Below are 26,504 nucleotides of genomic sequence, written 5' to 3' on the forward strand. Positions count from 1 at the left end.
GTTCAGATCTSTATCTTAGAAGGCATTTTTTCATTTCCATCTAGCATTTTAGGTTATACTGGATTTATGTTTCTTTATTTCATGTTAGCTCAGACCACTTCCTGCTATTAAAGGAGGCAACAGAAAATTTCTCGTTGAAACTAAGGTCACTCCAGGGTCTAGTTCAAGGCTCCTTTCGAGGCTCCTTGCAACAACCTCAGAACCCACGACTTCCACCCTTACAACTACACGAGTTGTCCCTTCTACCACACCAAGGCCTACTACAGCTAGGACGATGAGAAGGAACAGCATGTCTTCAGCAGTGCGCCTCTTTGATCTGTCCTGTGATGAGACCATCTGTTCTACAGATAGTTTTTGTGTCAACGACTATGACCGAGGCGGCTCACGTTGTCACTGTAACTTGGGAAAAGGAGGAGACACTTGCACAGAAGGTAGGTTACTGTGTGCTAAGCTCCTTTTCCATGAGTCTATGGGATTTTTTTCCCCCTCTGGCTTCTAGATGAAGGGTTCCTCCAAAAGTAAGCAGACAACATCTGTGGTCTTTGCATCGTGACAGCATCGTTCTGGAGTGCCTGACAGATGATCTAAGATGCTGCAGACTGGTTAGAGGTGGATTTCTGTTCTGCTTTTGGATTCTGCAAGAAGCAGCTTTGTAGTAAACCGTCAAAAATGTGTATTTTGAATAGCAGATTAGGCTTTATGGATCCCTAAGGATAACAGCAGCTTCTATTTCCCAATTCAGACATAAGTCATTTTRCTTCTTTTTCCTTTCTGTAGCCAGGTTTTCAGAAGTGATTTTTTTAATAAAGCAGGGACAGAGTAATATGCTAGGGGAGGTTAATCCTCCTTTTTCGATCTAGGAGAGGGAGGATGATAGGAGTTGGGAATGTTGCTAGAAACACTGAAGGAGGCAGTCTTGCTTCTCCTTCCCTTCTTCCCTTCCTGTCCTCCACCCTCCCTGGTCTGAACCTCTCCCTTTTGCTGGTTCTGATGTTGAGCTGGTGAACCAGTTCAGCTCACTTTTCWGTCCAGAAGCAATTCACTTTTCTATTCTGAGTTATTTTTCTGCTGGCTTGGTGATCAAAGGGCCGGATGAATGGCAGAGCTTGTGCAAAGAAAGGTAAGGCTGTGCAGCAGGGAGGAAGGACTGCTGGTAAGCCAAGGGGGAAGGAAGAAAAAGGCACTTGCCTGCCTTTGAGAACGTAGTGACTGCTAGATCTGTTCAGCCCAAAAGGGAGCAACTACATGAGATGGCTGAATTGATTTGTCTTGCAGCAGCACTCAAAGAAGCAGTGTTTTCTCCTCTGCGACGACTTCCCAGACATCGCTTCCCCATTAAGTGTCAAACTGATGATAACAGATGCGTAAAGTCTCAAGTTATCACAATTAAAATGATGATCACAAACAAAGGAATAAATGACAAAAATGATGTACAGATAATATTCTTTCTATCAGGACAGTGGTCCAACTTACGAGCCCCCRGACTGTCATCAGTGATGAATGCAAGCTGTGACAGGGATCTGCCCTCTTACTTGGTGTAATGCTGTCCCATCAGTGAAGAAAAAGCTAACTGTTGCCTTTTCACACTGGTCTGAAATGCCAAGGCCCTTCTGCACTGCAGTGTATCAGAGATGCCCGTTTCTTACACAGACTTGTTTCAGAAATCCTTGATGCACAGGATTGTGCATCAGAGCTGCAGACGCTGAGGCTATTAGATCTTCTCCAGTTGATGCTGGAGTAAAGAGAATCCCTTCTGAAAACAATCTGTTGTGACTCAGCCACATGGAACAGCTGTAGAAGTGATTTTTGGCCCTGATCAAGTATGAAAAGTCAAGGATTTATTTTAACCGTATACAGCTTGTAGAACTGGTTTGTTACTGTGAGTCCAAGCACTCCCACAAGGGAGTGTTTTGTTCATGGGTAAGCAGTAGCATTGTGTACCAGTATTTCCTTGTACTGAACTTCTCCACAGCAGCCAATATTGTTAAATAGTGTATTAATCTGAATGAAAACAGACTTTTCTTTTTAATGAACGACTGTGTAGCACTGTGGTCCAGGCAGCTCTATTTGTGGTTGGTTCCTGAGTTAGCTTCTGTTTACTATAGCTGCATTCAGGTTTATATCACTGGTTCTTTGCCTCAGTCTGATGTGTTTTTTATTTGTTTATTTGCTAACTAAAAAGCTGAGCTAACTGCACCTAGATCCAAATATGCAAGTAAAATCCACTCAAAACTCAAATAGCAGAGAAGAGTAGGGCACCTCATCCTTCGTTTTTCTTATATCCATTACAAAAATAAGAAATYGAGACTGAAAGTGAGTCTTTCCTCAGTGCTTCTCAGGAAAAGGAGCTGCAAAGGTAGCAGTAAGGCACTTTTTTGCYTTTTCCAGTGTTGGAGCTGATGCTCTGATATACGACAGTGAAGGGYGAGGGTTTATATGCCAGCTGACAACAGCAATACAAACAGCCAATGTTGCAGCTAGGGGTTCCTAGGATGGAGAGGTGTCAGCAGGGACCCTCTTCTCCCCATCACCCCCTTCGCCTTATACCCTGAGGTTCCTGGGAGACGTGTTAGGAGATGGTGGGCTATCATGAGCCCACTCAGGATGCCTGGGATGCTAAACACAGCAGCTACGGAGCAGCAGTGACTAACGCACCATGGAATCTGGCCCAGTGTGCTTTTCCCACATATGTTTTTATAATCCATCAAACCAGAAAATTACTTTGGTGTCTCTCTGTTAAACAAGTGCCTAGAAGAAGATAAACTAAAAAATAGCCAAATTCTGTCTTCTGTAACAGAGACGAGAATCTGGAGTAAGTTCCGCTGAAGCCAGAGATTAAACTGTTGAACAGTATTTGGCCCTCGGTATCCTGTTTCCTTCCAAGTTCCCCAGAACCTTGGGGATAAAGGAATTAGTTGTGAAAGGTGGTGGGAGGACAAAGCAGTAGGTTAACTGATTGTTGACTGCTGCTGACTAATAGTTGTGTCTGGAGGAACTCTGCCTTGCATTTTCACCTGATGTTATCCAGTGCTAAATGTGTGTATTGATTATTTTTGTGGGAGAAAACTTCTAAAAAGCATGCTTCTSTCTTTGCTTTTCAGATATTATTATCCAGTATCCTCAGTTCTCTGGCTACTCATATATCACCTTTGAACCACTGAAAAACTCTTATCAGACGTTTCAAATTACCCTTGAATTCAGGGTAAGTTTAAGCAATCCGAAGTTCACATGGGAATTTTAAATTTTATTTCCTTATTCTGATGCTGTGGCCACTGAAACAATAACTTAGATTCGTTACAGCTTCTAATGTGATTGTGGTGAACATATRCATAACCTTCATCTCTACAGAGCTGACTTCACATCCAATGAATGTGAATGAATTTGGTGATCTGAGCTAAAATGTTTGTGTATATCATTGAGAGTCGGTGCATGAGCAAGTCCCTGGCATTAGCAGTACTGGGCATTGCAGACTTGCAGCAATGTACCTTGGCAGGACTATAGTCATACAAATGAACTAAAGGCTGAAATACACCTGTGATTTTCTGTAAATGATGGTTTGGAAGTGCTGCACATCATGTTTACATATAAGAAATGGTGATCTTGTTCTCCTGAGCAAAAGAYTGCCAGAGATGCTCTCTGACCCTGCGAGAAATAAGTAGGCACTATTTTCCCCTCTGAAGTATGGGACACCAGCCACTAGTAACTGCAAGATACCGAACTAGTTAAACTGCARGTCTGATGTGGCAGAGTAAATCTCACGTTGCCGCGTGTTAATGCTATCTGTGCGTTACGGACAGAGCTGGCAGTGCCTGCTGCAGGAAGGAGGCCAGGCGCGTGTCGTAGGTGAGCTGTCAGGTGCCGTCCTGCTCCCACGTGCAGCACACTTGCCGGCCTCACGCTCGAGTTATGAGACGGTCACCAGAGCAGTTGTAATCTGTTGCCTCACATGGTGATCTAATCCTTTTCTGGCAATTTGTCAGCCTAAATTGCAGGATGGCTGGGAAGAGCTGTCGTGTCAGCTGCTACACACACGTGGGTAGATCGTACCTGCACAGGTTGTTCGGTTTGGGAAGCGTCAGACTCGCTGAGCCTGTGAAACAGCATCTGTGTATTCATGGGCAGTCCGTCTGAGGTGCCCAGGCTTACCAGGCTTGCTAGGACTTTCTTGCTAGACTTTGKGCTCAGAGGTCTCATACGGGACATGTCTGACAAGTTTTAATGATTCGAGCTTGTCTGTACATCTGRTACTGCTGATAGATCATACTGTAAATAGATGTTCCTAAACCATTTAAACATTAAGGCTATGTGGTTTTTTTTTTCGGTTCTTCAGGTGCAGGATTTGAACTATTTAAACCTATTTCTGGTTTTGCAACTTAAAAACTCTGTCTGGTAAATGTTGTATGTTTTCTGGAGAAAAGAACCCCTCTGCTCTCACATTTATCTGTCACTTTGAGGCTTAGACTTTGATTTTTCATGTTGATGTGGTAATTGCAGGCTGAATCAGAAGATGGTTTGCTGCTGTACTGTGGAGAAAATGAACATGGTCGTGGTGATTTTATGTCACTAGCAATCATACGACGGAACCTCCAGTTCAGGTAAAGCATGGATTTATAATAGACTCACCTCCACCCTGAATCTGATGTAAAGAAAAGGGGTCCGTGCTTCCTCGTGGGACTCCTTTAGGGGATGAGTATCTGTCRTGTCTTTGACTTATGTCCCAGGTAGCGCACAAAATGGATAGTATAACTTCCCTGAGCTTCAATATTTTGTGCTCTCATCCTTGTTTGGTGCATAAACCACCTTGTGGAACCCGCTTTATGCAGACCTTGCTGCAAAGGCAAAATGATTTTTTCTTAGGCAAAGTGAGTTTTTTTAGGGCATTATTATGGGGCTCATTGTTGTTATCAGAAATGGCTGTGAGCYGCTGTACATGCTCATCCATTTGCTGTATAGAGTTTCTTTGCTTCACAGCAAAAGGTCCTGAAGAGAATGTACTAAAATAAAGAGATTTGGTGCRACAGAGGGGCCTGGAACTTCATCCCATAGCCGTCATTTAGATAGGAGTGGCAGGTCTTTTAAATGAAGATGGAGGAAGTTTCTTGCACTGCCATAGATAAGCATATGAGAGAAAATCTCAAGGTTCTCCTTATTTGGGAAGGTGATTCCTCTGATAGCGGAAAAAGACCAAGTGGATGATATGTCTTAGTCCTGTTTCTACTCACCTCCTGTACTGAAGGGTAGTCACAGAAAATGGCATGTTTTGTGCACATTCAGCTCCACAGAGTTTCTCCTGGAGGTATCCTTGTCAGTCAGTACTGAAAGATTTAAGTTTTAGAACTTCAGAAAGATTTAGAATCCCATAGTTATTAATCTAGCACTGCCTTTCACCAGGGACCTAGAAAAATTCCCAAGAGAAATTACTGTGATAGCAGAAACTCAGATTGTAATAACCTGCATCTCGAAACAGTTCCTGCTATTGGCAAGCTTTACATGCACTTGGTATTGCCAGAGGATGCAAAATCTTCTCCATGAGAGCAATAAGGATATTAAAGAAAGTTTGAAACTTAGATCGGATTCAGACCTGCTGTCTAATTTTCCTGTGGCCTTTTAACATGGAATGTGAAACACAGAGGTTCCCGGAAGGRAAGGGAATATTCAGAGCATAAAAATAACTGTTGGTTATTTAAGTAAATGAAAGGTTATCACACTGCACTCTCTATCTCATGCTCCCAGGTTCAACTGTGGCACTGGAGTTGCAGTCATAACGAGTGAAAACAAAATCAAACTGGGGAACTGGCACAGTGTCACTTTGTTCAGAGATGGGCCGAATGGCTGGCTCAAGATGGACAACGACACTCCAGTCACAGGAAAATCTCAGGTAAGTGCTCCTGCACCTGCAGCTCTACRTTGAGCTCTCTCAAGGCTGTGATGACATTTCTTCTTGCTAGCAGAAGTCCAATCAGTTTGAAAAAGTACATTTTTATTCATCATTGTTGGGGAACTTAGTGAGCTAGGTTCAATGGACAGACTGCTCTTCCAGATATGTAGTCTAGAGATCACATAGATAAATATCCCAGCAGTGAATGGCATCAGAGTCTCCTAGTGTGCACCTTACTTGCTCAGCCACCCTTCTGCTATACTTCCCCAATCTCAGATACAGGCTGCTGTTRGAAGTTTGCTAGGCTTTACAGCTGCTGTACCTGATTGCTTTCTTTTTCAAGCCTCGGAGAATTGAATCCTGCTCATCTCTGCTTCCCCTTCAGAAAAAATTGCAAACGTGTGTGTGTGTGTGCRCGCGCCTGTGTGTGTGTATATATATATATATGTATATATATAGCTGCATAACATGTGTATATATGTAAATGTAACGATGTATATACAGCAGACAGATTTAAGCACACTAATATTTTGATGAAAGATATTTAAAAGGAACTCTGATTGGTTGAAATCTTCAAGAACACAAATGCTCTGCAGAAGCTTCCTTGCTAAGGAACAAATTGAAAAGCAAAACAAATAAAAAGAAAACAAAGTTAATAWTAAAGACTGCCATGCAGTTAGAGATAGAGGGCCAGATTCAGCTCTGAATTATATGAACACCAACATTTTCGTACGAGGAAGCCGGGATAAAATATAATAGAGGAAGATGTCTTGACTTGCTCTTCTGTTACCAGGCCAGAAAAAAGGAAGAAAAAAAAAAAAAAAAAAAAAAAAAAAGAACCTTTTAAAAAACAACTGAAGAAAGAGACCTTTGCAAATTGGTTCAGATATCTTCTCCTTGATAAGCACTATTAGCATGCCCTAGCCCTGAAAAAGGTGACTTCAGACATCTTATCACTTTGTACATTCATGTTCAGGCTCTGAAAGGAAAAAAGTCTTGAGCACTTGAGTAATAGGAATGGGATGAAGCCTGACAGCATAAATACTGTGTGCTTGGGGTCTAACTTCTACTTGGGGGACTGCACATGGAGAGCTCATCAGCTGGGAATGACAGAGGATTTTAGTGTCTGTCAGATGCTTCTGTGTGTTACTAATGCTATGAGGCCATGCAAAGGGCAAATGTGATTCTAGGGTGAATCAGGAGAGATATTTCCAGTAGGGACTAACGTCTCATTGCAAAAGGCTTCGATGGGACTGCATCTGGCTGTGTACAGCTGTGATCACCCATATCCAAAGTAAATGAAGTCAAAGAAGAAAAGGTGCAAAGAAGGGCCAACAGGCTGGTTGTGGTCTGCAGAGATTATTACAAGAAGAATTCGGCAGTGGACACATGTATTTTTCTAGCTGCAGCTGGACCAGAATAAGACACTATTGCTCCAGGTGTTTCTGTCTGCCGGGGCATCTATTCCCTTAGTATTGCTGTTCCTATGAGTCTTCCCCAGCCCACTGTAGTCCAAATGACGTGCATTAGTGTCAGCGGAACAGTGGTCTCTTCTCATCTAGTTTGGCTTGAACAGGTCAGAGAAGTGGATGACAGTCGGGGCAGGGGCACTGAAGGTGAGGGGTGGTGGCAAGCAGTTTGGGCAGGCTGGAGCAGCTGGTGTGCTCACTGTGTAACTCTGTAGACATCTGAACTATCTAGAGCCATAGACTTCACCTGCATTAGTTTACCCTACTCATATAGATCCATTTGAGGTGTTTCTACAGTTTGCTGTGTGATAACACCCACAGACTCAGTAATCTTGGCTCATTTAGCCTGGCAAATATAGGCTTTGGGGGTATTATTTATCCTTATAGATACCATGGAGGCATAAGGCAGGGAAGGGGTGAAAACTCCAGAAGCTGTTTAGGCTAAAGGCCAACACAGTCACATGAACACATTTGTTTAGACTATCCATAAATAAACATATGTGGGAATTTGGAAGGTTTCTTGCTGAAGAGGAGTGAAGTTTTGGAACAGCCTTTGACTAGGAGGCAGAAGACAGATATTTTGATCAAATTATGAAAAGAAATAGACTTACTTGCTAACAATAGCATGGAGCTTGATTCAGTGATTGAAAAGGTTTGTTCAGTTTTTTGTTCCTTACTGYGTGCTACGGCAGTGCTAGTACACTTTGCATGAGTGGGGTTCCATAGATGATTAAGGCCAAAAAGCCAAGAAGGACTAAACTTAATGCTAGCAAAGTCAGCGGAATCCCAGTGAATTGTTGTAGATGTATCAGTTTATGTTTTACTTTGTTTTTACTTTGCTTTTTGACATTTTGTTCATATTCTATAGTAGGTATTTACTAGGTTCTGTCCAAAAGGCAGTATCACTTTGGTCTGTATCCCCCAGGGCATAAAATTCCAAAGAAAAACAATTTTGGCAAAAATAAAGGAAGAAATCACATGAAAAGACAGATATYCTCAATCCCTCCTCAGAATATAGTGATTTTTAAGCTTTTTATTTTGCATTCAATAGTCCAAGCTGTTGCAATGACATTTAAAATGATAGACCAAAAGGGGCAATGCCTAATGGAAAGGAATTACCAATGAGCAGCCTGCATCTCCCCTGTGGCGATTCTTCTTGGAGAAAATAATTGATTATACACAGTGTGGCTTAATTAGTTACCATGTGTTATATCTGTTCCATATCATGTCGCACTGTGTTTTCCCTTTAGGGCCAATATAGTAAAATCACGTTCCGGACTCCCTTCTACGTTGGCGGTGCCCCCAGTGTGTATTGGCTGGTCAGAGCAGCAGGCACAAAYCGCGGATTCCAGGGCTGTGTTCAGACCCTCAGCATCAATGGAAAGGTCGTTGATATGAGACCCTGGCCGCTCGGGAGAGCGCTAAGCGGAGCGGATGTAGGTAAGTGTGATGGTATGGGGTCCTTAATCRGTGTTAAACCAGCGTTAAGGCAGAGGCCTGTTGAAAAAATGGAGCAGTGGTCAAGGTTTGAGAGAGGGAAAGTTGTGGTCTCTGGTCCTCGCATGGTATTTCTCCGTACCTTGGTGCGTTACTGTAATTGTCTGCAGTAGAGGGGCTTTATCATGCTGGGCAAGTGTCAATGATGTGGTGTACTGAAAATCCTTCCATGTGGACACAGCTATCCAACACAACAGTAAAACTCTCTGAAAAAACACTATCTTAAAAAAAAAAAGAGAGAGAGAGAGAGAGAAGTGGAGTGTTGTTGATATAATCATGCCTGCACCAGTATTTCTGCCAGCATCATGCAGGATGGTTCTTCTTGTTTCTGACACACTCATATAATCAGAAATCAATGGTATGCATGCTGTGTTTGTATTTAAAATGCTGTGGACACAACAAAATGTGTTTTGCCTGAAGGCATCATTGCATTTGTCTGAAGGACTACAGGGGTCTTTCAGACCCACAGCAGTACTCTTGCCGTTACAAAGCGCTCTTTCCCATGAAACTCCATTACAGCGGAGGCAAATAGGTTTTCCTGATGACCAGCCATTGTTTTCATTTCCAGGATCACAGTATGTTTAAAAAATGCCCTGGAATAAATTCTCTCAACAGCTTTATGAAGTGGTATTGTAACATTATCTCCCCTTCATGGATGAAAAGATGGAGAAGTAGGGAAGTTAATGAACTAGTCCTGCCATCTATACGTACTTATTCATCTCAGTTTCATCCATGTTATGAGCATTTGAAAAAAAAAGATAAGGCAACAAAATCCTTGCTTTAACGACCTCCAAGTCTAAACAGTTTAAGACAGAGTAAACCACAAGTCAGAAAACAAGTGGTAAAGGCAGGAAACAGATCCTGTATCTTCCAACTCTCAGTGCCATGCTTCAGCCACAAAGTCATCTTTCTTCTCTTTTATAGCTTTGCATTTGGAATCCCAAGAAGGAAGTGATTAATGAGAAACTTCCTAACAATTGCCCTGTATTCTGTAGATAAAATGACCAACCTTCTCTGTGATACAGGAAGGGAACACAGTGGCCCAAGAAACAGATGGTGAAAAGAATAAGACTTTGGAAACAGAGTAATTTCACGATAGAGTGAGAATCTGTGGAATTTATATATAGAGATGAAAGCCTTGCTAAAGTTCCCTGAGCCTTAATCTCTATTGCCTGTTGACTTGCAGCTGGCTTTTTCCCCATCCATGAACGCTCCGCGTACTACCGCCTTAGCAATCACCGTCAATGAAAGTGAGTGCTGGGTTTTGCCATGTGTGACTGAGTGCTGAATGCTAGAGCCTTACTGTGCTTACATGGCTGCACACAGTTATATGAAACTGTACCRTGAGAGACTGGCAAACAATATGGAATATAATTTAAGCCTAAAATGAATGAATTAGAAGTCAAATTGACAGAGTTTAAGAATGCTTTTTTGCTAGTCAACCTTTTCTTCCTTTCCTGTTGGCACCGTGTATAACTCAGCGTGCTGTGGTACTCGGGCTGTAGAATTGAGGGTGGGGAGGAGAAGGATCCCTCCTCCGTTAAGTTGTCTCTGCCRGCTGCATTAGAAATCCTTGCAGAGCGGACAGTGAGCGAAGGTGGTGGCGAAGGAGACACTGCACTGGCATGTCAGTGCCTCATATTCTCGCAGATGCTTCCCTCGTCCTCATCTGCAGCGAGGGTGGCATCAGACGTGATTTGTCCTTTCAGTTTAGTCACCTGTGCTGAACTGCGTGCTGAAATACCCCATGTCACTGAGACACTGTGAGAGCAGCACAGTCCTTAAATTCCAAGACCATTCTGGTTCAAACTGCCCCCGAAACCAGTGAGCCTGCGCCTTGTCCCRTTAGGGTTTTCTTCCTTGTCCTTTTCTGGTTTTGAAAGATTTTGGTCTGTTTGAAAAGACTAGTCTATTAATCAGGCAGATGTAGTAAAGATGAGTGTTGTCCAAGTTTTCTGTTTGCATTTCAGTATATCAACATCAGTGTTTACCCACATGTCTCAGCTCAGTTTCCCTGTCTGTAAAATGGAACTGGTGCTACTCATTCCTGTTACAYCATGATAAGTGATGGGAACGTGAGAACATGAGAGAACTCAAAGACTAGGTACCTATTTATAATCATAGTGATCCTAGGCAGTAAAACTGAAAAGGACCTTGAGGAAAGGTACAGGTTGTTGTTTTAAAATGTTCTCTATTTTGTAGTAAACTTTAACATAGGATTTATATATGGAAAGTGTTGTTTGAACCCCAATGAAACTGGTTTAAATTCCACTGAAACGGAGTAAAGTTACATGGAAAACACTGTAACAAACCCCCCAGTACTGTCCTGCTTTATTTTACTGTGGCCATTAGCTGCTCAGAAGAGGAGAAGATGGCTAAATGAGCGCTGTGAGCACAGGAGCTCCCGCAGCCGGATATGGGCAGCTTTTTGAAAGGGTTAGTTGTCTCCTTCTCTGCAGCAGAAGAATTTGCTCTGTTGCAGAGGCCTCTTATATTTTGCTTATGATCYGTGGGCTAGCCCTGGAGCCTTGCGTTGTGAACACCATGCTCAGGCTGTCCCTCTCCACAATAAAAAAAAATGGGCCTGACGGGACATTTATAAATGTACAATACGAGACAAGTCTGTTCGGACAGGGAGTTATTCCAGAYGACCTAAGAGGTATAACCGCGTCTGTCTTCTGCGACTCGGTAAGCAAAGGTTATTTTCCAGCTTGGACAACTGAGTGATCTTCTCATTTTTGTAACAAGATGAAGCAGCGCGTCAGCCATCTGCACGAGAGATTTCACTGCACTTTCTTTTCTGAATATATGTTGGGAAACCAAATTATAAAGCTGGCAGTGTACTAATGTCAGTACCTCACCTAAGTTTGGTAGAGTGCTGCTGTGGAAACCATCTTTGCAATCAGAGTGATTGTGTCAGAGTGCTGTATTTAAACACAACAACACARAAATACACAGCATATCCTCTTCTTGCAGGAGATTTGCCAAAATTTTCTTGGTCACCTCAGATAACTGTTCTCCAGGGTTTATTTCTGATAATATTCAATTGGAGAGTCAGAATTGCCTCAGTGCACCTCTCYCATCACAGAGGTGATATTTCAGAGTACCCCAAAGTAAATGTGACTCTTAGTTTGTCGGCAATTTTGCCCTTCCAAATGATATGTTTACGCTCATATGCCACGAACGTTGTTGTTTGAGCTTTCTTAACAACTTCAGCTTAGTACTGTGAATAAGGGGAATCTATCTAAGCAGAAACTATTTAAAATAAAGAAGAAAAATAGAATTAAGTAGTACATCATAAAATCCAGTACTTCAGCATTAAATGCTCTAATTTTGTAGTTATCACAGCTCTAAGAGGCAAATAAGTAAACTGTTTATTCTATGGCAGTTTCAGGTTAATTGTAGCAAAAAAAAAAAAAAAAAAAAAAAAGTTTATTAAGTGATGTGCCAGCAGAGTAGAAATGCTGCTTAGAAAGCCCATATCCTGCTGATATAGATCCCTTTTAGGGCAGGCAGAAGAGTTAACCTCATTTTAGTTAATAAGATTAGCTGATGATGATGAACACCTTTCCAGCTTACCATGGCACAAATTTACCATGAAGAAGGAAGCACTTAAGGTAATTGAAATTAGACAAGTTGCAGTGCTTGTAAAGAATCCAGTGACTTTTGGAGATTCTGAGATTAATACAAGAAAATAAAGAGGGGAACAGAGGCAGAAAATTAGATATCTGGGGAATGAATGAAATGCRTGACTGTTGTGATTTTGTTGGTTAGTGATAATTTCTGCTATTTTAAAAATCTCTTTCTAGTCTGGTATAACGTCGGTGCTGACAGTGGAGCTCCTTTGCCTCAAAGGTGCACAGCCTAACAAATAGGGAAAGAAGCTAGATAGGAGAGCAAATCGTATTTGTTACTAGTAATGACCAAGAGCCACATAAATCTTCTTTGACAAACAAACGATATGTTCTGGCCTGTGTTTAGGTGAATGTAGCAGTGGAATTTGTGATGAAGCTTCCTGTATCAACAGTGGTACCTGTGCTGCAAACAAAGCTGATTCGTACATTTGCCTTTGCCCTCTTGGATTTAAAGGTCATCATTGTGAAGAAGGTGAGAAGATGTTAGGTTATATTTCTTTGTATGTGTTATCTCGTGTTCAATGCATTTTCTCCGTGTTAATATCCAAAGCTGCCTTACAATATTACGTTGGCAGAAGACAGTCCTTGCTGTTTCTTCTGTTCAGAATCACATAACAAAATCACCCCCCACCATTCACTTTGGAGCTCTATCCAGCTCCTGCGTAATCRGCTTCTCAAACTCACCTTTCAGAAGCTAAAATAATGTACCATGCCACAGCTCTACATTAACTTTTAAAAAAACAAATGCATTTCTCCCAAAAAACAGTGTCAGTTGTACATGCTAACATGTAAAATACCAAATACGATTTTTCTGTTAAAACCATGGAGATATAAACAACTAGTCAAATACATACCACATTATTTTCTGTGCTGCAGAAGATAGGTTTTCATGAAACCACTCATTGCATGTGTGTCTACTACTTTGGGAAGCATGGCCATAATACAGAAAAGGGGCAAAGCATTTTGTTATACAAATGTATCTTTGAAGAAAGAAGGGATTAAGGAGGAAAGCAATGTTGTTGGTTAGGATAAAAATGTTTTTAAATTGAATGATAAAGCTAGAGTTTTTTTTTCCTTAATATTAGCTTTAAGTACATAACAAGGGAACAGGCATTAGTTAGTGGGTTAGTCAGTTCCTCACCTTTGGGCCTCAAGTGACCTGCTTGTGTATTCTGGATTTCCAGTGATCTCCTTGGCTATACCTCAGTTCAACGAATCCTTAAGGTCGTTTGCTAGCACACCCTGGCCCTTGGAACCACAGAATTACCTTTCCTTCATGGAGTTTGAGATGACATTTCGTCCAGATGTAGAGAGCGGTGTCCTTTTGTACAGCTACGACACAGCCAGCAAGGACTTCCTCTCCATTAACATGGTGGCTGGCTACGTGGAGTTCAGATTTGACTGTGGCTCAGGAACGGCTGTTATCAGGTAAGCTGGGTTTCTTGCACTTTCTTTCCAGTAATGCCACAGTGCAGATACAAGTGAGGAGTGGGCTGGGAAGAATAATAACCTATAATAGGGTATTTGAGCCCATCACTTTCTAGCGGCTACTACTTCTAAGGAAACACATACATTATATAAGTGGTAAGATTTTCTCCTTCTCTTCCTACATTAATTTCCATCTCAAAGCATAGTTATGAGTGTTACAATTTTATGCCACCATCTTATTGTAGCTGTTACCTTTATTTCTGTATGATATTGCAGAAATTTCCTTGTTGCCACCATGATGTTATGTCACAGCTAATTAGAGGTTAATAAGGAAGGRGATCCATGAATATTTCATGCATACATTCCTACTTTACAGCCCARGATGGTAAAATATTGGCACTTTACTGAGCATCTTCCCACAGTCTAGAGTTTTGACAGTAAGCGCTGGGCTGGAGCATTGGAAGGAGAACGTATACCTCCAGGTCCCTTCTTTCCTTCTCACAGTGCTAGGATTTTGGTGATCTAAGGATAGGATCCAATTAACCTAAATTCGTAAGCCTAAAAGCTAGATGTCTGGCTCCCAGATAAAGACAGACCTTCTGAGAATGATTCATCCCATCCTAAAACAGGTGTCTAGAATGGAAACGAGGAGATGCCTCAAAAAGGGCTAATCTCTGTGTAAACTGAGTGCATAGTCCCTGAGCAGCTGTTCCTTGTGCTCCAAGGAAAGGGCAAAGGGCCAAGTAGAAGCGTTCAGTGCCTTGGATCTGACCCAAGAGGCTGCCAGTTGGACCAGGCTGACCTAATAAATAGAAATAATCTATACAAAGCTTATGCAAAATATGTACATTGCCTGAAAATTTTGTGTACCGTATGTTTCCTGGAAACAATGGGAATTTTGGCTATGCCAAGATTAGGAGGAATATACCGATTTTTCCCTGMATGAGGACCCAAGTAAACGAACTCATTCATGTTAGTAAGTGAGAAATAAAATTTCAAGTCAGCAAATGCAAAATAATGCACAATCCTAACAACACGCAATTGTGGCAATACCGTTACTGTTACCAGATAGAGATCGTGGAGTCACTGGGCATCGCTTTGTCAAAGCAACAGCTAATTGCTTAGAGACGAATAGAAAAAGGCAAGTGCAATGCAGAGAATGATTAAAGAACAACGCCTTTGTAAAAATTCCTGATACGTACACTCATGTCTTGAAAACTTCCCGCAGTTCTGATCTCTCCATTTCAAAAGAAATTAGTAAAATTCTGAAGAAGAGCAATGGTGATATCCAGGAGAGGGAAGGAAAAAGCTTCCACAAATACAGTAAGACTCTTCAGCCTGGAAAATAGACAGCTTGGTGGAAGTATGATAAAGATTTTTAAATTGTGAGTGACCTTGAGATAAATAAAGAATATGAAGGAATCCAGTGAAACCACAGAACAAATGGTATAAAACAAAGAAAATTAGACTTTTTTTTCAAGCAGCACGCAAGTAAGTTGTGGAAACTAATTGTCACAGCATGTTACAGATGCCAGAACTATAAATAGGTTCAAAAAAACATGGGACAAATTTGAAGAAAGATCCATTGAGAGAGATCAAACACAATTGTACGGATGCAGCCTCTGATTCAGGAAACTGCTAAATGACAAGTTGCCAGAAGCTGGGAGGATATATCAAGGGAACTATCCATACTTGCGCTGTTATTTTCTCTTGCCCAACACAGCAGAAATAGCTAATGTCGGAGACCTTTGCTCCAACCCAGAATGGCCCTTTTTACAACAGCTTTCAACCTCTTTCTGATTATAGCTGTCTAATTCTTATTACGGGCAATCATCAGACGTTAAAGTAGACAATCATTTTTTCCCCAAAAAATACTGTAGTGCTGTAAAACATCAGGTACAAGAGTTTAACTGAGATATGTTTGGCTTGTAAAATGTGGCAAGAGCCACAAGCATATATATCTGAGAGTGGAAAATATCCCTTTCTCCTTAAAAAAGAGAGAACAGGCGGCCAGCTAACATTTGGGTCATGTTTATGCATATTAAGGAAAATGCATTTTGATGTGATAGCTGAATAATGTCCTGAAGCTGTCAGGCTTAGTTAAAAGTCATCAGAATTGCCCAAAACACACAGAAGTTGTTAAACAGTACTTTACAGATGCTTGTGTTCCATGAATATTAGATCGATTGCATGATCAGGCACCTGATGAGGAAATGCCAAACTTCTGATTGTTTGCTCAACATTACTTTTTACAGTGGTTTCACTAATTCAGTCTTTTCTAGCAAGCTAATGTTGTATGAGGCATAATGCTGGTACCCAGTGGAATCCTTCTGAGCCCATAAATCTAATCCAAAATGAATGAATCCCTATTCCTCTTATAAACACTTAATTACTGGCATTACATTGTGTCACACTTTCTCCAGCTGATTACCATCTATTACCACCCTTCTGTACCACGTTATTTGGCTAATGACTACATCCATGCACAAGTGCACATTCAAGCTTCAGACAGTGTGGTTGAATACTCAACTCATGCAAGAACCATGTAATTTTGAATGTCAGATTGAACTTTCCTCAGTCTGCAAAATCCTTCCCGTGGCTGATGTACATCAAGACTGCAGGTATCCTACCGCAGTTAACCCAAGCTCGGCTCCTATCCTCAGTCACCACCTCATGGACCACAGCAGTCAATCCACCACGTCGCGCGAATAGTTAGCCRTATGTTCAGTTCAGCTCCTTTTTCTAGATAATGTGTGCAACGTAGTCCTGACTGCCTCTGTTCTTAGGGCCAGGCTGAGATAATAGGCTGTTAAATATTAGAATATCATTAGAATGTCATTAGAATATATTTATAATTAGGGATGAAGCAAGCTCATTTTAGTATGTCAACAATAGGAGAAAAGAAACTGAACTTCATAACGCTTGGGTTTTGCTTCAGCAGTCCTGGGCAACCTGCTCTAGCTGGGTCCTGGCTTGGAGCAGGTGGTCTCCAGAGGTCTCTGCAACCCTGATGGCACTGTGAGTTTGTACTGAGGTGGAGAAGCACCAGACATGGAGACGAGCAGGGATGCTGAAGGGAATGTGAGATGCAGAATCTAAGCTATTTACCAGGATGTCTCAGGGGAAAATCTAGTATCCCCTGGGATTTCACATGGCCAGATGTTTGCAGGATCAAGAAGTTCATGATTTGGGTTATTCCTTACAGTTCAGTTTTCTGGGAAAAAATAGTTCTCAGTCCCCACAGCCAGCAAAGAACGAGAAGTGTTCAAATGCCTGCAAAAAGCATTAAAAAAACTCATGCTGGTTTAAAAAGGGCTGTGAATGCAAGAAACAACTTGCAGATCTCAAGTGCAAACTTTGCAAGATTTACTCATCCCTAATTGTAATTAAATCTGACAGAGCAGGAGGGTTAACATGATGTTGACCTGATCAGCAGAGGAGATAAAAGGTATATATTGCCACTTATTAAGTAGCCAAACCTGTCTGATTTTGTTATAAATATTGACTTATTCAAGGTGATTAAATTCCATTACATATTGATTTAGCCAAGGTAATTAAACCCTAAATGCTACTAAACAAGAAAAAGGACAAAAAGTGAATGACATTGCTTGGTGATATCTTTTTATGGAAGTTTTCTGAAAAAAATGTTAGTAGTAGTAAAAAGTAATATTGCCAATGTCTTCTGAATAGATAAAAATGGACTTAAGGAAAATTTGGAGGAACAAAGTAGTCTGAATTTATGTTGATTATTCAGAAAAAAAAACAAGTTGCTACTTTCACATTTTCAAAATGAAATGCATTTTTAAATCAGAATTTCAGTTACTATTGAATCACTTCCAGATCACATTTTTTTCAATTAAATACTTCATTTTGAAATGTATCTTTGTTCATCTGTAAATATAAACAGCCTGAAAATACAAAACTAGAAAGTCTTAAGGTGTCCTAAACACCGTTGCCTCTGATTTTTCAAGCTTGAGCAGTGAATTTTGAAGAAAAGGCTGCAAGATATTATTTGGACATGAAATGTTTTCAAATGCCATTTTACTGCATCGGTTAAAATAAAATGCAAAGTTCTACAGAACTCCACGGATGAGGAGTGTATTTTTACTCATTATACAGGATGCTATTCATATTAGTGTTGAACTAATARAGATCGTAGGACCAGTTTTTAAATGCTCCCTTTGAGACTGGTGAATGTTTTACACAACAACTGGGGATTTTTGCTCCCAGTCAGGATCACATCATTAGGATCATATTTAGTTACTTCCCCTTAATGTACAGCAGCCTGTGTGTATGTGTGTCTCTGAGGATTTCACTTAACASTCTGCATAGATGGAACTGATAAGGCAACACAAAGCGCTTCTGTTCTAGAAGAAGACAAAGAATGTGGGACTAAACTGACCATTTAGTGGGAAGCTCTATCTCCAAGCTTACGTCTTTGGGRAAAGAGGGTTTATAGCTAAGATTAAAAATTGTCTTTGTATATTATAAATGACTTAGCAGAAAATTAGCTCTGCGGTAGATGAAATTCATGTTGATCATTGCTATGTTTTTGTAAATAGAAGTAGAGGGCTTGTCATTTGCTGTAGGAACATGATTTTATGTTCCTTTCTGATGGTACTCAAATATATTACTGCCCTGTCAGGAAAGAAACTCAATGATTTTTTAAAGTCATCCTCAGAGTTTTTGACTCTTTTATCTTGCCAATGATATTTGGAAGTATCAGAAAGGTGACAGTACAAAATACTTGTTTTCTTCCTCTTCAAACAGGAGTGAAGAACCTGTCAGTTTGGGTCAATGGCATGAATTACGAGTGTCTCGCACAGCGAAGAATGGTATCCTGCARGTGGATAAACAAAAGCCAGTGGAAGGGATGGCAGAGGTGAGAAGTGTGTGACATATATTGCTGCATATGAATGCAGCTTTTTTTATATATAAAATGGTCATGCAGTAAACCACGCAGGCTACTCTCAAAATCCTTAAGAGCTCCAAAAATGGTACATGTCAGGGCATCCTTTTCTGGAAATTTGCATGTGAGGGCAGCAAGAACTCCGAGACAGGAATCCTGTAACGGCAGCTGATGTCGCGGCCTTCCCCGCTCTTGCCGTGCGGTTGGACCCCCTTTGAGCTGGGTTACGCGTGGTCTTGAGATTCTTTTCTGSCTGTTTATTGGTTGTAGCTGAATCTGTTCCACAGCATACACACCATGAAATAYGTCATCTGGTGAAGGATGAAATAGAAAATAGTGTGTAAAAAAAGTCCTATTTCTACCTCTCTCTGAGGGTGGACCCAACGAAAATTCCTTCTTCGTCTTCTTGTGAGATTACTTTTCCRGACAGAATAAGTGCTGGAATACTCAAACAGTCAATTACTTGCATTTCAGGTTTCCCTCACTAATAGGTCATAGTGAGTCAAGTTTGTAATAAGATTAACTTTTTCATCCAGGAATCCAAACAGATACACATTTGGTTTTTTTTAATCCCAAGAATATGAGACTAGAACTGTTAAAAGACATTTTCTAGTCTTTTATTCTTTCTTAATGAAAATCTTTATCTTTTCTTTAGAAAACCAGATTCCCAAATCTATCAGCAGAAGAATCTTTGGTGTCTTTTGGCAAACTAGCAAACTCCATTTAAAGCAAAGACTTTTCTTGAAAAATGTAAATCAATTGAAATTTGTCAAGAAACAGATCGAGTGGGGAATATTCAAACAAATCAGTTTCTTTAGATGTGTATAGATATATGTATCCCCTTTAGATATATGGTCCAAGATGAAGACTCGCAGTTTTTTCTCAAAGTGCTGTAGTACAGTTGGGGARGGAGTTTGGGTGGGAGTTGGCAACAAAGAAATCATAGGGACTTCTGCAAGACTGGAATTACATAGGTGTCCRTCCTCAGCTGTTTAAAACCTTCCAGTTCACACCAGGAAGCTGACTAGACCTGTCAGGAATCCCCAGTGAGTGCTTCTAGTAACTAAAGCAAATCCAATGTATCTTCCTTTTTCCCGTGCATCTTGCTATRGATTTACTTTTCACATGTTGGAAGCTTTGGACAAGTCTCTATTCCTTGGACCTTGCTCTGATTTTAACTTCACAGATCTCATTCTAGTCCCTCTAATATCAATTTCACATCAATATAACTGAAGTCATTGCAAATAGAGTTACTTCCTCTCAGTTCAGATGTGAAATCAGAAATCAGAATGAGAACTGACTGGTAAATAAGGAGAGAAAAAACTTCTTATTGTTTCAGATCTCTTTTTTCCTCTCTTCTTTTTTTTTTCCTGATTTGAATTTTGACAGTTTTCAGTTGGCTTTAATTGAAATAAAGCTCAGACAGCAAGTAGAGAGGGTCCCGCAGTGGCTTTCATGAGAGAGTTGTATTTAACAGACATAACAAGGGATTAAAGTAAGTATAAGATCTAATGTAAACTGATCTGGAGATGCAAGCATGGTTCTAGCTGCTCTAATCAAATGTTATTATTATGTTTCTTGCAGGGGGCTTTCACACAGATTAAGTGCAGTTCTGATATATTTATTGGCGGAGTCCCTAATTATGATACTGTGAAGAAGAACTCGGGGATCCTGAGGCCCTTCAGTGGGAGCATCCAGAAGGTAAGTGACCACATATATACTGGAAACCTTTCTTTCCATCGCATCATATATCCTTTCCAGTGGGCACTTAGGGTGAAAACCGGACCTTACAGCACTAGCAGTATTCAGTCACTAAGTATTTTAAAGCATGCCTTGTGTAGAAAGACCTAAGATCATTAGCTATTTAGTTTACGCAGGTAAGGTTAGTAAGTGCCTTGATTGTGGTCCACTGATTTTAAAATGAGAGTGAGATTTCCCAAAGCAAATATTCTTTAATGAGGCAGAAAATGTCATGATGAGAAGCAATGGCTGGAAGCTGAAGATAAGTTCAGTCCAGAAATAAGACATACATTTTTAACAGTGTAGTTAACCACTGGAACAACTTACCTGGAAGTCAGGAAGAAGCTACAAAGATAGTGGATTCTTTTCTGGCCCAGCTTTAAGACAAAAGCTTGATGCTTTTTAATTCAAACAGCATTTGTGGCCTTGATGTAACCTTTTTCCCTCAAAATGCAGAAGTACATTGTCTGGGTTATAACAACTTACACTTCTTTATGGCCTTAAAATTTATTTATTTGCTTGTGAAAATTAACTTCTTTCTTATTTTGATGTAGCTGAGATAAGAAGTTGTACCGATAGGCATAATCTCACTGCTGAGTTGTCAGCTGAGATTCTGCAAATGTTTTTCTTGAAGAACACTTGTGTTGCTGACACATGGGAAAAATCCCAACATTTAACAGTTCTCTGCAGTTTATGCACAAACAGTTTTGTGAAGTAATTATGTTTTTCACCAATTAGTAACTCCAGCTTCTTTCAGGCAAGATGAGATAGTAGAGGGCAGTAGAAAWGTGAAAAAGCTGTTCTGCTTAATATTTCTGTTCTCAACACTAGTCTCCCTGGGGGTTTCCTGATCTCAGAAATACTTTTCCTCAGCAACACTCATCTAATTTTTATAGCACTAGCTCACAACTCAGCTACAAAGCAATGCACCAGTGTTCAAATATGAGACTGGTAAATCCCATCCAGCTTCTATACATATGTGGGTTGTCTAGATCTGTACCACAAAGCACAAAGGAAATTTATCTCCACTGCATCAGGGTGAGCAACAGAAAATGTTGGAACTCTGTGCCTAGAAAACACCCTGATAAGAAACAGACTGTAGGCCAAGTTGCCAGATTTACCTTTCTCTGAAGTCATTTAGAGAAGTCTTCTGACTAGCAGTGAAATACCAAAAGGCATCCATCCAGTCTTGGAAGTTTTTAACTCATTTTTTTCCCTCTCCTTTTTTCTTTTTTTCTTTCTTTCTTTCCTTTTTTTTTTTTTTTTTTTTTTTTTTTTTTTTTTTACATACATAGATTGTCTTGAATGACCAGACAATAGATGTGAAACAGGATTTTACTTCTGGAGTCAACTTAGAAAATGCTGCCCATCCGTGCCTGAGCTCACCATGTGCAAATGGAGGCAGCTGCGTTCCCAAAAAGGACAGCTACGAATGTGATTGTCCTCTGGGCTTCGATGGGCAACATTGCCAAAAAGGTAATGATGGCTGCATTTCAGTCCACAGATCCAGAGATGTTCACAAAAATAAGAGAGATTTAGCACCTACAACTGCTGTTGTGCCCATCCCTTGAAATAGAAGCCCTGGACACCAGAGCTCTTCGCATCCGTGCAGATGCCACATACCCGGGAAGCATTCGTTTTGTTATTTGGAACATCGTAATTGTTATCGCAGCACAGAGCAGTGATCCAGAGATAGTAGCCTGGTGTCTGGTTGCTCATGATAGCCAATACAGCAGGTGTCATGCAACTCCCTAATTATGCAGTGCTATATGAAGGGGGAATTCCTGCCAGCCTCCTTCAGCCAGTGATTATTTTACATGCTGAAGTGTGAAGATTGATAACCCTTGTAATTTTATCCTACCTAATGCTAACAACAAACTGTTCTCATACACCAAACGCTCTAATCCTTTTTTAGATTCTAATACTCTATAATTTCACCATATGCACGAATCCCATTTCAGTACAACAGTGCAGACCAYCAAGGCAGAAAACCTGCCCAGACACATGTTATTCTTCTCAAAGCCACTGCAATATTTGAAACCTTACATTCAGGAAAGGGCTCAGATTGCATATATTAAAAATAATGCACTTTAGAGTACTCCACTAGATGGAGCCGTTTCCCTTCCGTCCGGTTTAATCTTGAAAAATTCTGATGGGAAAATTTTGTGCCTTAACAGCCGACTAAGTTAAAAGAGCTGAGTAACATTATACTCTTCACCCACTTTTTTATTTCTCACAAGCACAAACTTGAAAGTAAATAAAATAGTGGTTTTGATTAAATCATGATGAATAGATAGACGTTTTCTTTCAAAAAAGACAAAATGTCTCATAACAAAAACATTTTATTAAAAACAGAAAATGCCCCTTTGCTTGCATTATTTGGTCTAACTAATAGTGGGAGCTACGTCATTTATCTTGCCTTCCTTGTGAGGAGGAGGAAGACTTGTGATTTTGGCTCTCTAGGTATTTGCAGGGTGTTAAACTCATGACCTGGAGATGGTATCTGCAGTAGCATCAAGGTCTCCAGTGACAGCCAAGGCAAGTGAATGCTTTGCAACTTCGGCAGGTGACTGACTGCCAGTTGAATGAGTGACTGCGTGTCAGTGGAGCTGCAGTTCCTCKCTGCTCATCTACTTCCAACCTGTGCTAAATGCCGGGTGCAGTGCGCTGAGTAGTGTGTGGGGCAGCCCCTGCGCAGGCACTGGCCCTTGCATGCTGCCCATCGCCACTGGTCAGCTGGCACCCCACAACTCAGCACTCTGTGCTGCACCTCGATGTGCAGCTAGGCTTTCAGAAATGGTCTCACCTGAAGTGCTCTACTCCTGTGGCTTGGACTGGATCCAAAGCGTTGTTTGTTCTAACGCCTCCCTGCGGATCTAATCTTAATTCAATTTTAAGGCTGTCAGAAGGCATGAGTCATCCACCTTCTGTTCCTGGTGCCCTTGGCTGCTCTTCAGGTACCTTTGTTCTTGTCTGCTCCTTTTCACCTTTGGCTTCCACCAAAATCCAAGTTTCTGGTTTTGCACAGAGCACAGAGGTCAGTCCTCCTGACCCTCAGCCTAGAACAGCCCTGGTGAACGGAGAGTAGATTTCTCAAAAAAAGAAAAATTGTTACATATATCTCTCTGCTGCAGCAGACACATGGCTAAAGGAGAATGTGTATGTGTGTATGCTTCTACTTCAGAACAGCTTTTTGGCTAGCATGCTCAGCTAGTATGTGGAAGACTGAAAATACAGTCTCTATCCAGCTTGCTCTTGGGCTATTGTAACCCAAGACACTGAAAAACCAAAGTACTTGTGAGGGACTGGGCTTCCTTCTCCAAAATTGTACAGGCCACTTATGAAAACCCAAATGATACTAAAATGAGACATACGAAATATTCATCGATGCCTTAATGGATCCTTGGCTGAAGATTCAATGGAATTTCTGCTGGCATTGCTGTATTTTGTATCTTTATTCAATCTGCGGTGAGTGTTAAAGGCATTCATATTTACTTGTAAGACAGAGCAGAACAGCTAACAGTTCTCTCCTGGTTAGAACTGATCTGTATATGAACCACAGTGAGTGCCTGGGACTTTATAAAAGTAGGTCTATCAGAAAGGTTTGGAGCTGGTACTAGCTGAATGCCCTATTTGTGCGTTTTAAGCAAAGATGAATAGTTGTGTAAAACAGTGATAAAAGAACACCTTTCTAGGTGATTACACTTGTCYATTGGAGTATCAAAGGGAAGTGGGGATTACTCATTTACAAAAGGTGGGGAGGAAACTAGACAGTCCTTGGAGGGGAGACTTTCATGCTATAGAAAAATAAAATCAGAATGTTCTTGTTTTGTTTTGTGCTGACTCCCTGCAGAGTGTGGAAATTACTGCCTTAACAGTAAGTACTGCAAATGATGTGAAAACTGCTCTGTCATTGTGCATCTGTGTCTGCTCTATCAAGTTGAATGCTGGATTTACATGTGGACAAGCCAAAACATTTTTTGGGGGGGAGGGGATACTCCTTAAACCTTGTCCTGTCGATATTTTAGACTGCATCTAGAACACCTGCAAAGTGCACAGTGTTAGCTCTAGAGCTGGGGTCCTGTATTCACAAAACAGCTGGTCGTTTTCTGTGGTCAAATTGTGTATACCAGGTGAAGAGCATACGGAAGAGGAAGCAGAGTTAAGTGCCCGTGGAGCATTGCTCTGTAGAAGAAATCAGGATGCTGGAGCAAGGGCAGTGATTTTGCCCAGCATGAGCACCTGCCCCTTCCAAAGGCAAGAACAGTAGGACTCTGGTGTCAGTGGAGGACGTGGAGCGGGGCAGAAAGACTCCTTTCTCTCTCTGCCTCCATCCACCATGGTCAGAAACAGACAGATCCAGAAAGTGTCAGCTCCACTGGCATGGGGTAACACATCTTTTGAAATCTTCTAATAACGCTGGCAGACTACAGACTGTGGACAGTATATGGTGTTTTCTTTAGACACGTTAGGCAGTTTTCCTGATTTCATTATGGATGAAAATGTCCATTTGTCACTGTCTGAAATTCTGTCTTGGCACGTACACCTAAATTTCATAGTTCTGCTCTTGGCTCCAAGACGACGCAAGTTGTTACATATCTGTATTACAGGGAGCCCTTAAAGGCCAGCCAGCTTCTGGATTGCGCAAAGAAAGCAAGCATCCATGCCCTGAAAAGCTTGAAGTTTTTGTAGATGAGATTAGCTGCAGGTTGAAGGGATTAGTTCTCAAGAAGAAAATAGGATGAAGAAGTGAACTATTTTAAGGAGTTTATAAAACYGCCTTATATTAATGCAGCAGTCAGCTATGAGAGATCAATAGCGAACTGTAGGGTACTCAATCGAAAGAAGATCTGTCCAGGCCAGTGATCCTATCCTACCGTAGGGGTTATATCAGGATGCTCAGTGATTTATACGTACATCTGAGTTATTTTGCTAAATTTTGCTCTGTGTGAAGCAGCGCACTAGCTCCAGGTCTGGTTGGCCACGTGGCAATGCGTGCTGTCTTTCTAGTAGGAAGCTGGAATCACAACCCATAGTTGTAGGAGGGGCTGTCACCTAGAAAACCAGGAGGGGCTGCGTCTGGGACACCAGTGAGGTCTGAGCCAAACGTGCTCATCCTCCAGGGCAGCACTGCACTGTGTTGAACACATGCTCCGAGAGGCTTTGCACCTTCAGCTTCTGTAATACAGCCCTTCATGGCCTAAGCCCTTAATGCGAACAAGGAGGGTATTCTCAGTTGGTTTCAAAAGTTCTAAACTGATTGGTGGAAGCTGGGACATTTCTCCTGGAGCTGGCTGCTTGCGGYGCTGCTGTCGGCAGGTGCCACCAGCACCCTTCCTTGCGGCCTCATGGGGAACGCCGTGGCCAGCAGCAGCCACGCAGTGCAAAGTCCCAGCCAGAGGGTGGGAGTCTTGCAGGAAACAACTGGAAGGAGAAAAATGGGGAGCTCGGAATTTGCCTGAGCTGCCTCTCAGCATCATTTTTCGGGTATAAGAGATGTCAGCATGTGCTCTATGCAGGGTGCTCCACTAGGAGCATTGGAGGAGTGTTTTAAAGGTGGTTAAGGCATAAATGTCAGCAGAAGGGCAGCTGGACTCCGTGGGATCACTGGGAACCACATGGAGAATCAGGGAATGTGAAAGCAGAGATAAAAATGCTCCCAATACTTCATGTTTTTCTGCTATAACATTCATGGTGGAAGAATACATTAGGCCTATGGTATGATGACCTTAAGTAGAGGTATCACTGGGGGAAGGCATGATTTAAACTCTCACCTMCTGTTTTTACATTTAAGTACAAACTGACTGCCATTATACAAACCAGTATAAGTAAATTCAGCTTGGTTTTGTGCCACTAGCAGGTACCTTTCAGTGGGGGAATAAATCAATAAAAGCCTTTTTTTCCCTGTATTTGCCTGTCAGCTAACTGACACGCTTTGTTATTATTTT

General features: G+C 41.3%; 1 protein-coding gene across 1 annotated transcript in view; it reads left to right on the top strand.

The window, feature by feature from the left end:
- EGFLAM (EGF like, fibronectin type III and laminin G domains) overlaps positions 1–26,504 on the top strand; it is a 56,860-nt gene that overhangs the window by 23,789 nt on the left and 6,567 nt on the right. Inside the window, exons 8-17 of the mRNA XM_085326344.1 lie at positions 89–431; positions 3,102–3,202; positions 4,495–4,595; positions 5,734–5,878; positions 8,598–8,787; positions 12,826–12,951; positions 13,664–13,907; positions 18,678–18,789; positions 20,401–20,517; positions 21,852–22,032. Of these exons, the coding sequence (XP_085182470.1) occupies positions 89–431; positions 3,102–3,202; positions 4,495–4,595; positions 5,734–5,878; positions 8,598–8,787; positions 12,826–12,951; positions 13,664–13,907; positions 18,678–18,789; positions 20,401–20,517; positions 21,852–22,032 (1,660 nt within the window). The remainder of the gene's footprint in view (positions 1–88; positions 432–3,101; positions 3,203–4,494; positions 4,596–5,733; positions 5,879–8,597; positions 8,788–12,825; positions 12,952–13,663; positions 13,908–18,677; positions 18,790–20,400; positions 20,518–21,851; positions 22,033–26,504) is intronic.

Source organism: Rhea americana, unplaced genomic scaffold, assembly GCF_003343005.1.
Source record: "Rhea americana isolate MKP2758 unplaced genomic scaffold, rheAme1 scaffold_13, whole genome shotgun sequence".
NCBI classification, from domain to species: Eukaryota; Metazoa; Chordata; class Aves; order Rheiformes; family Rheidae; genus Rhea; species Rhea americana.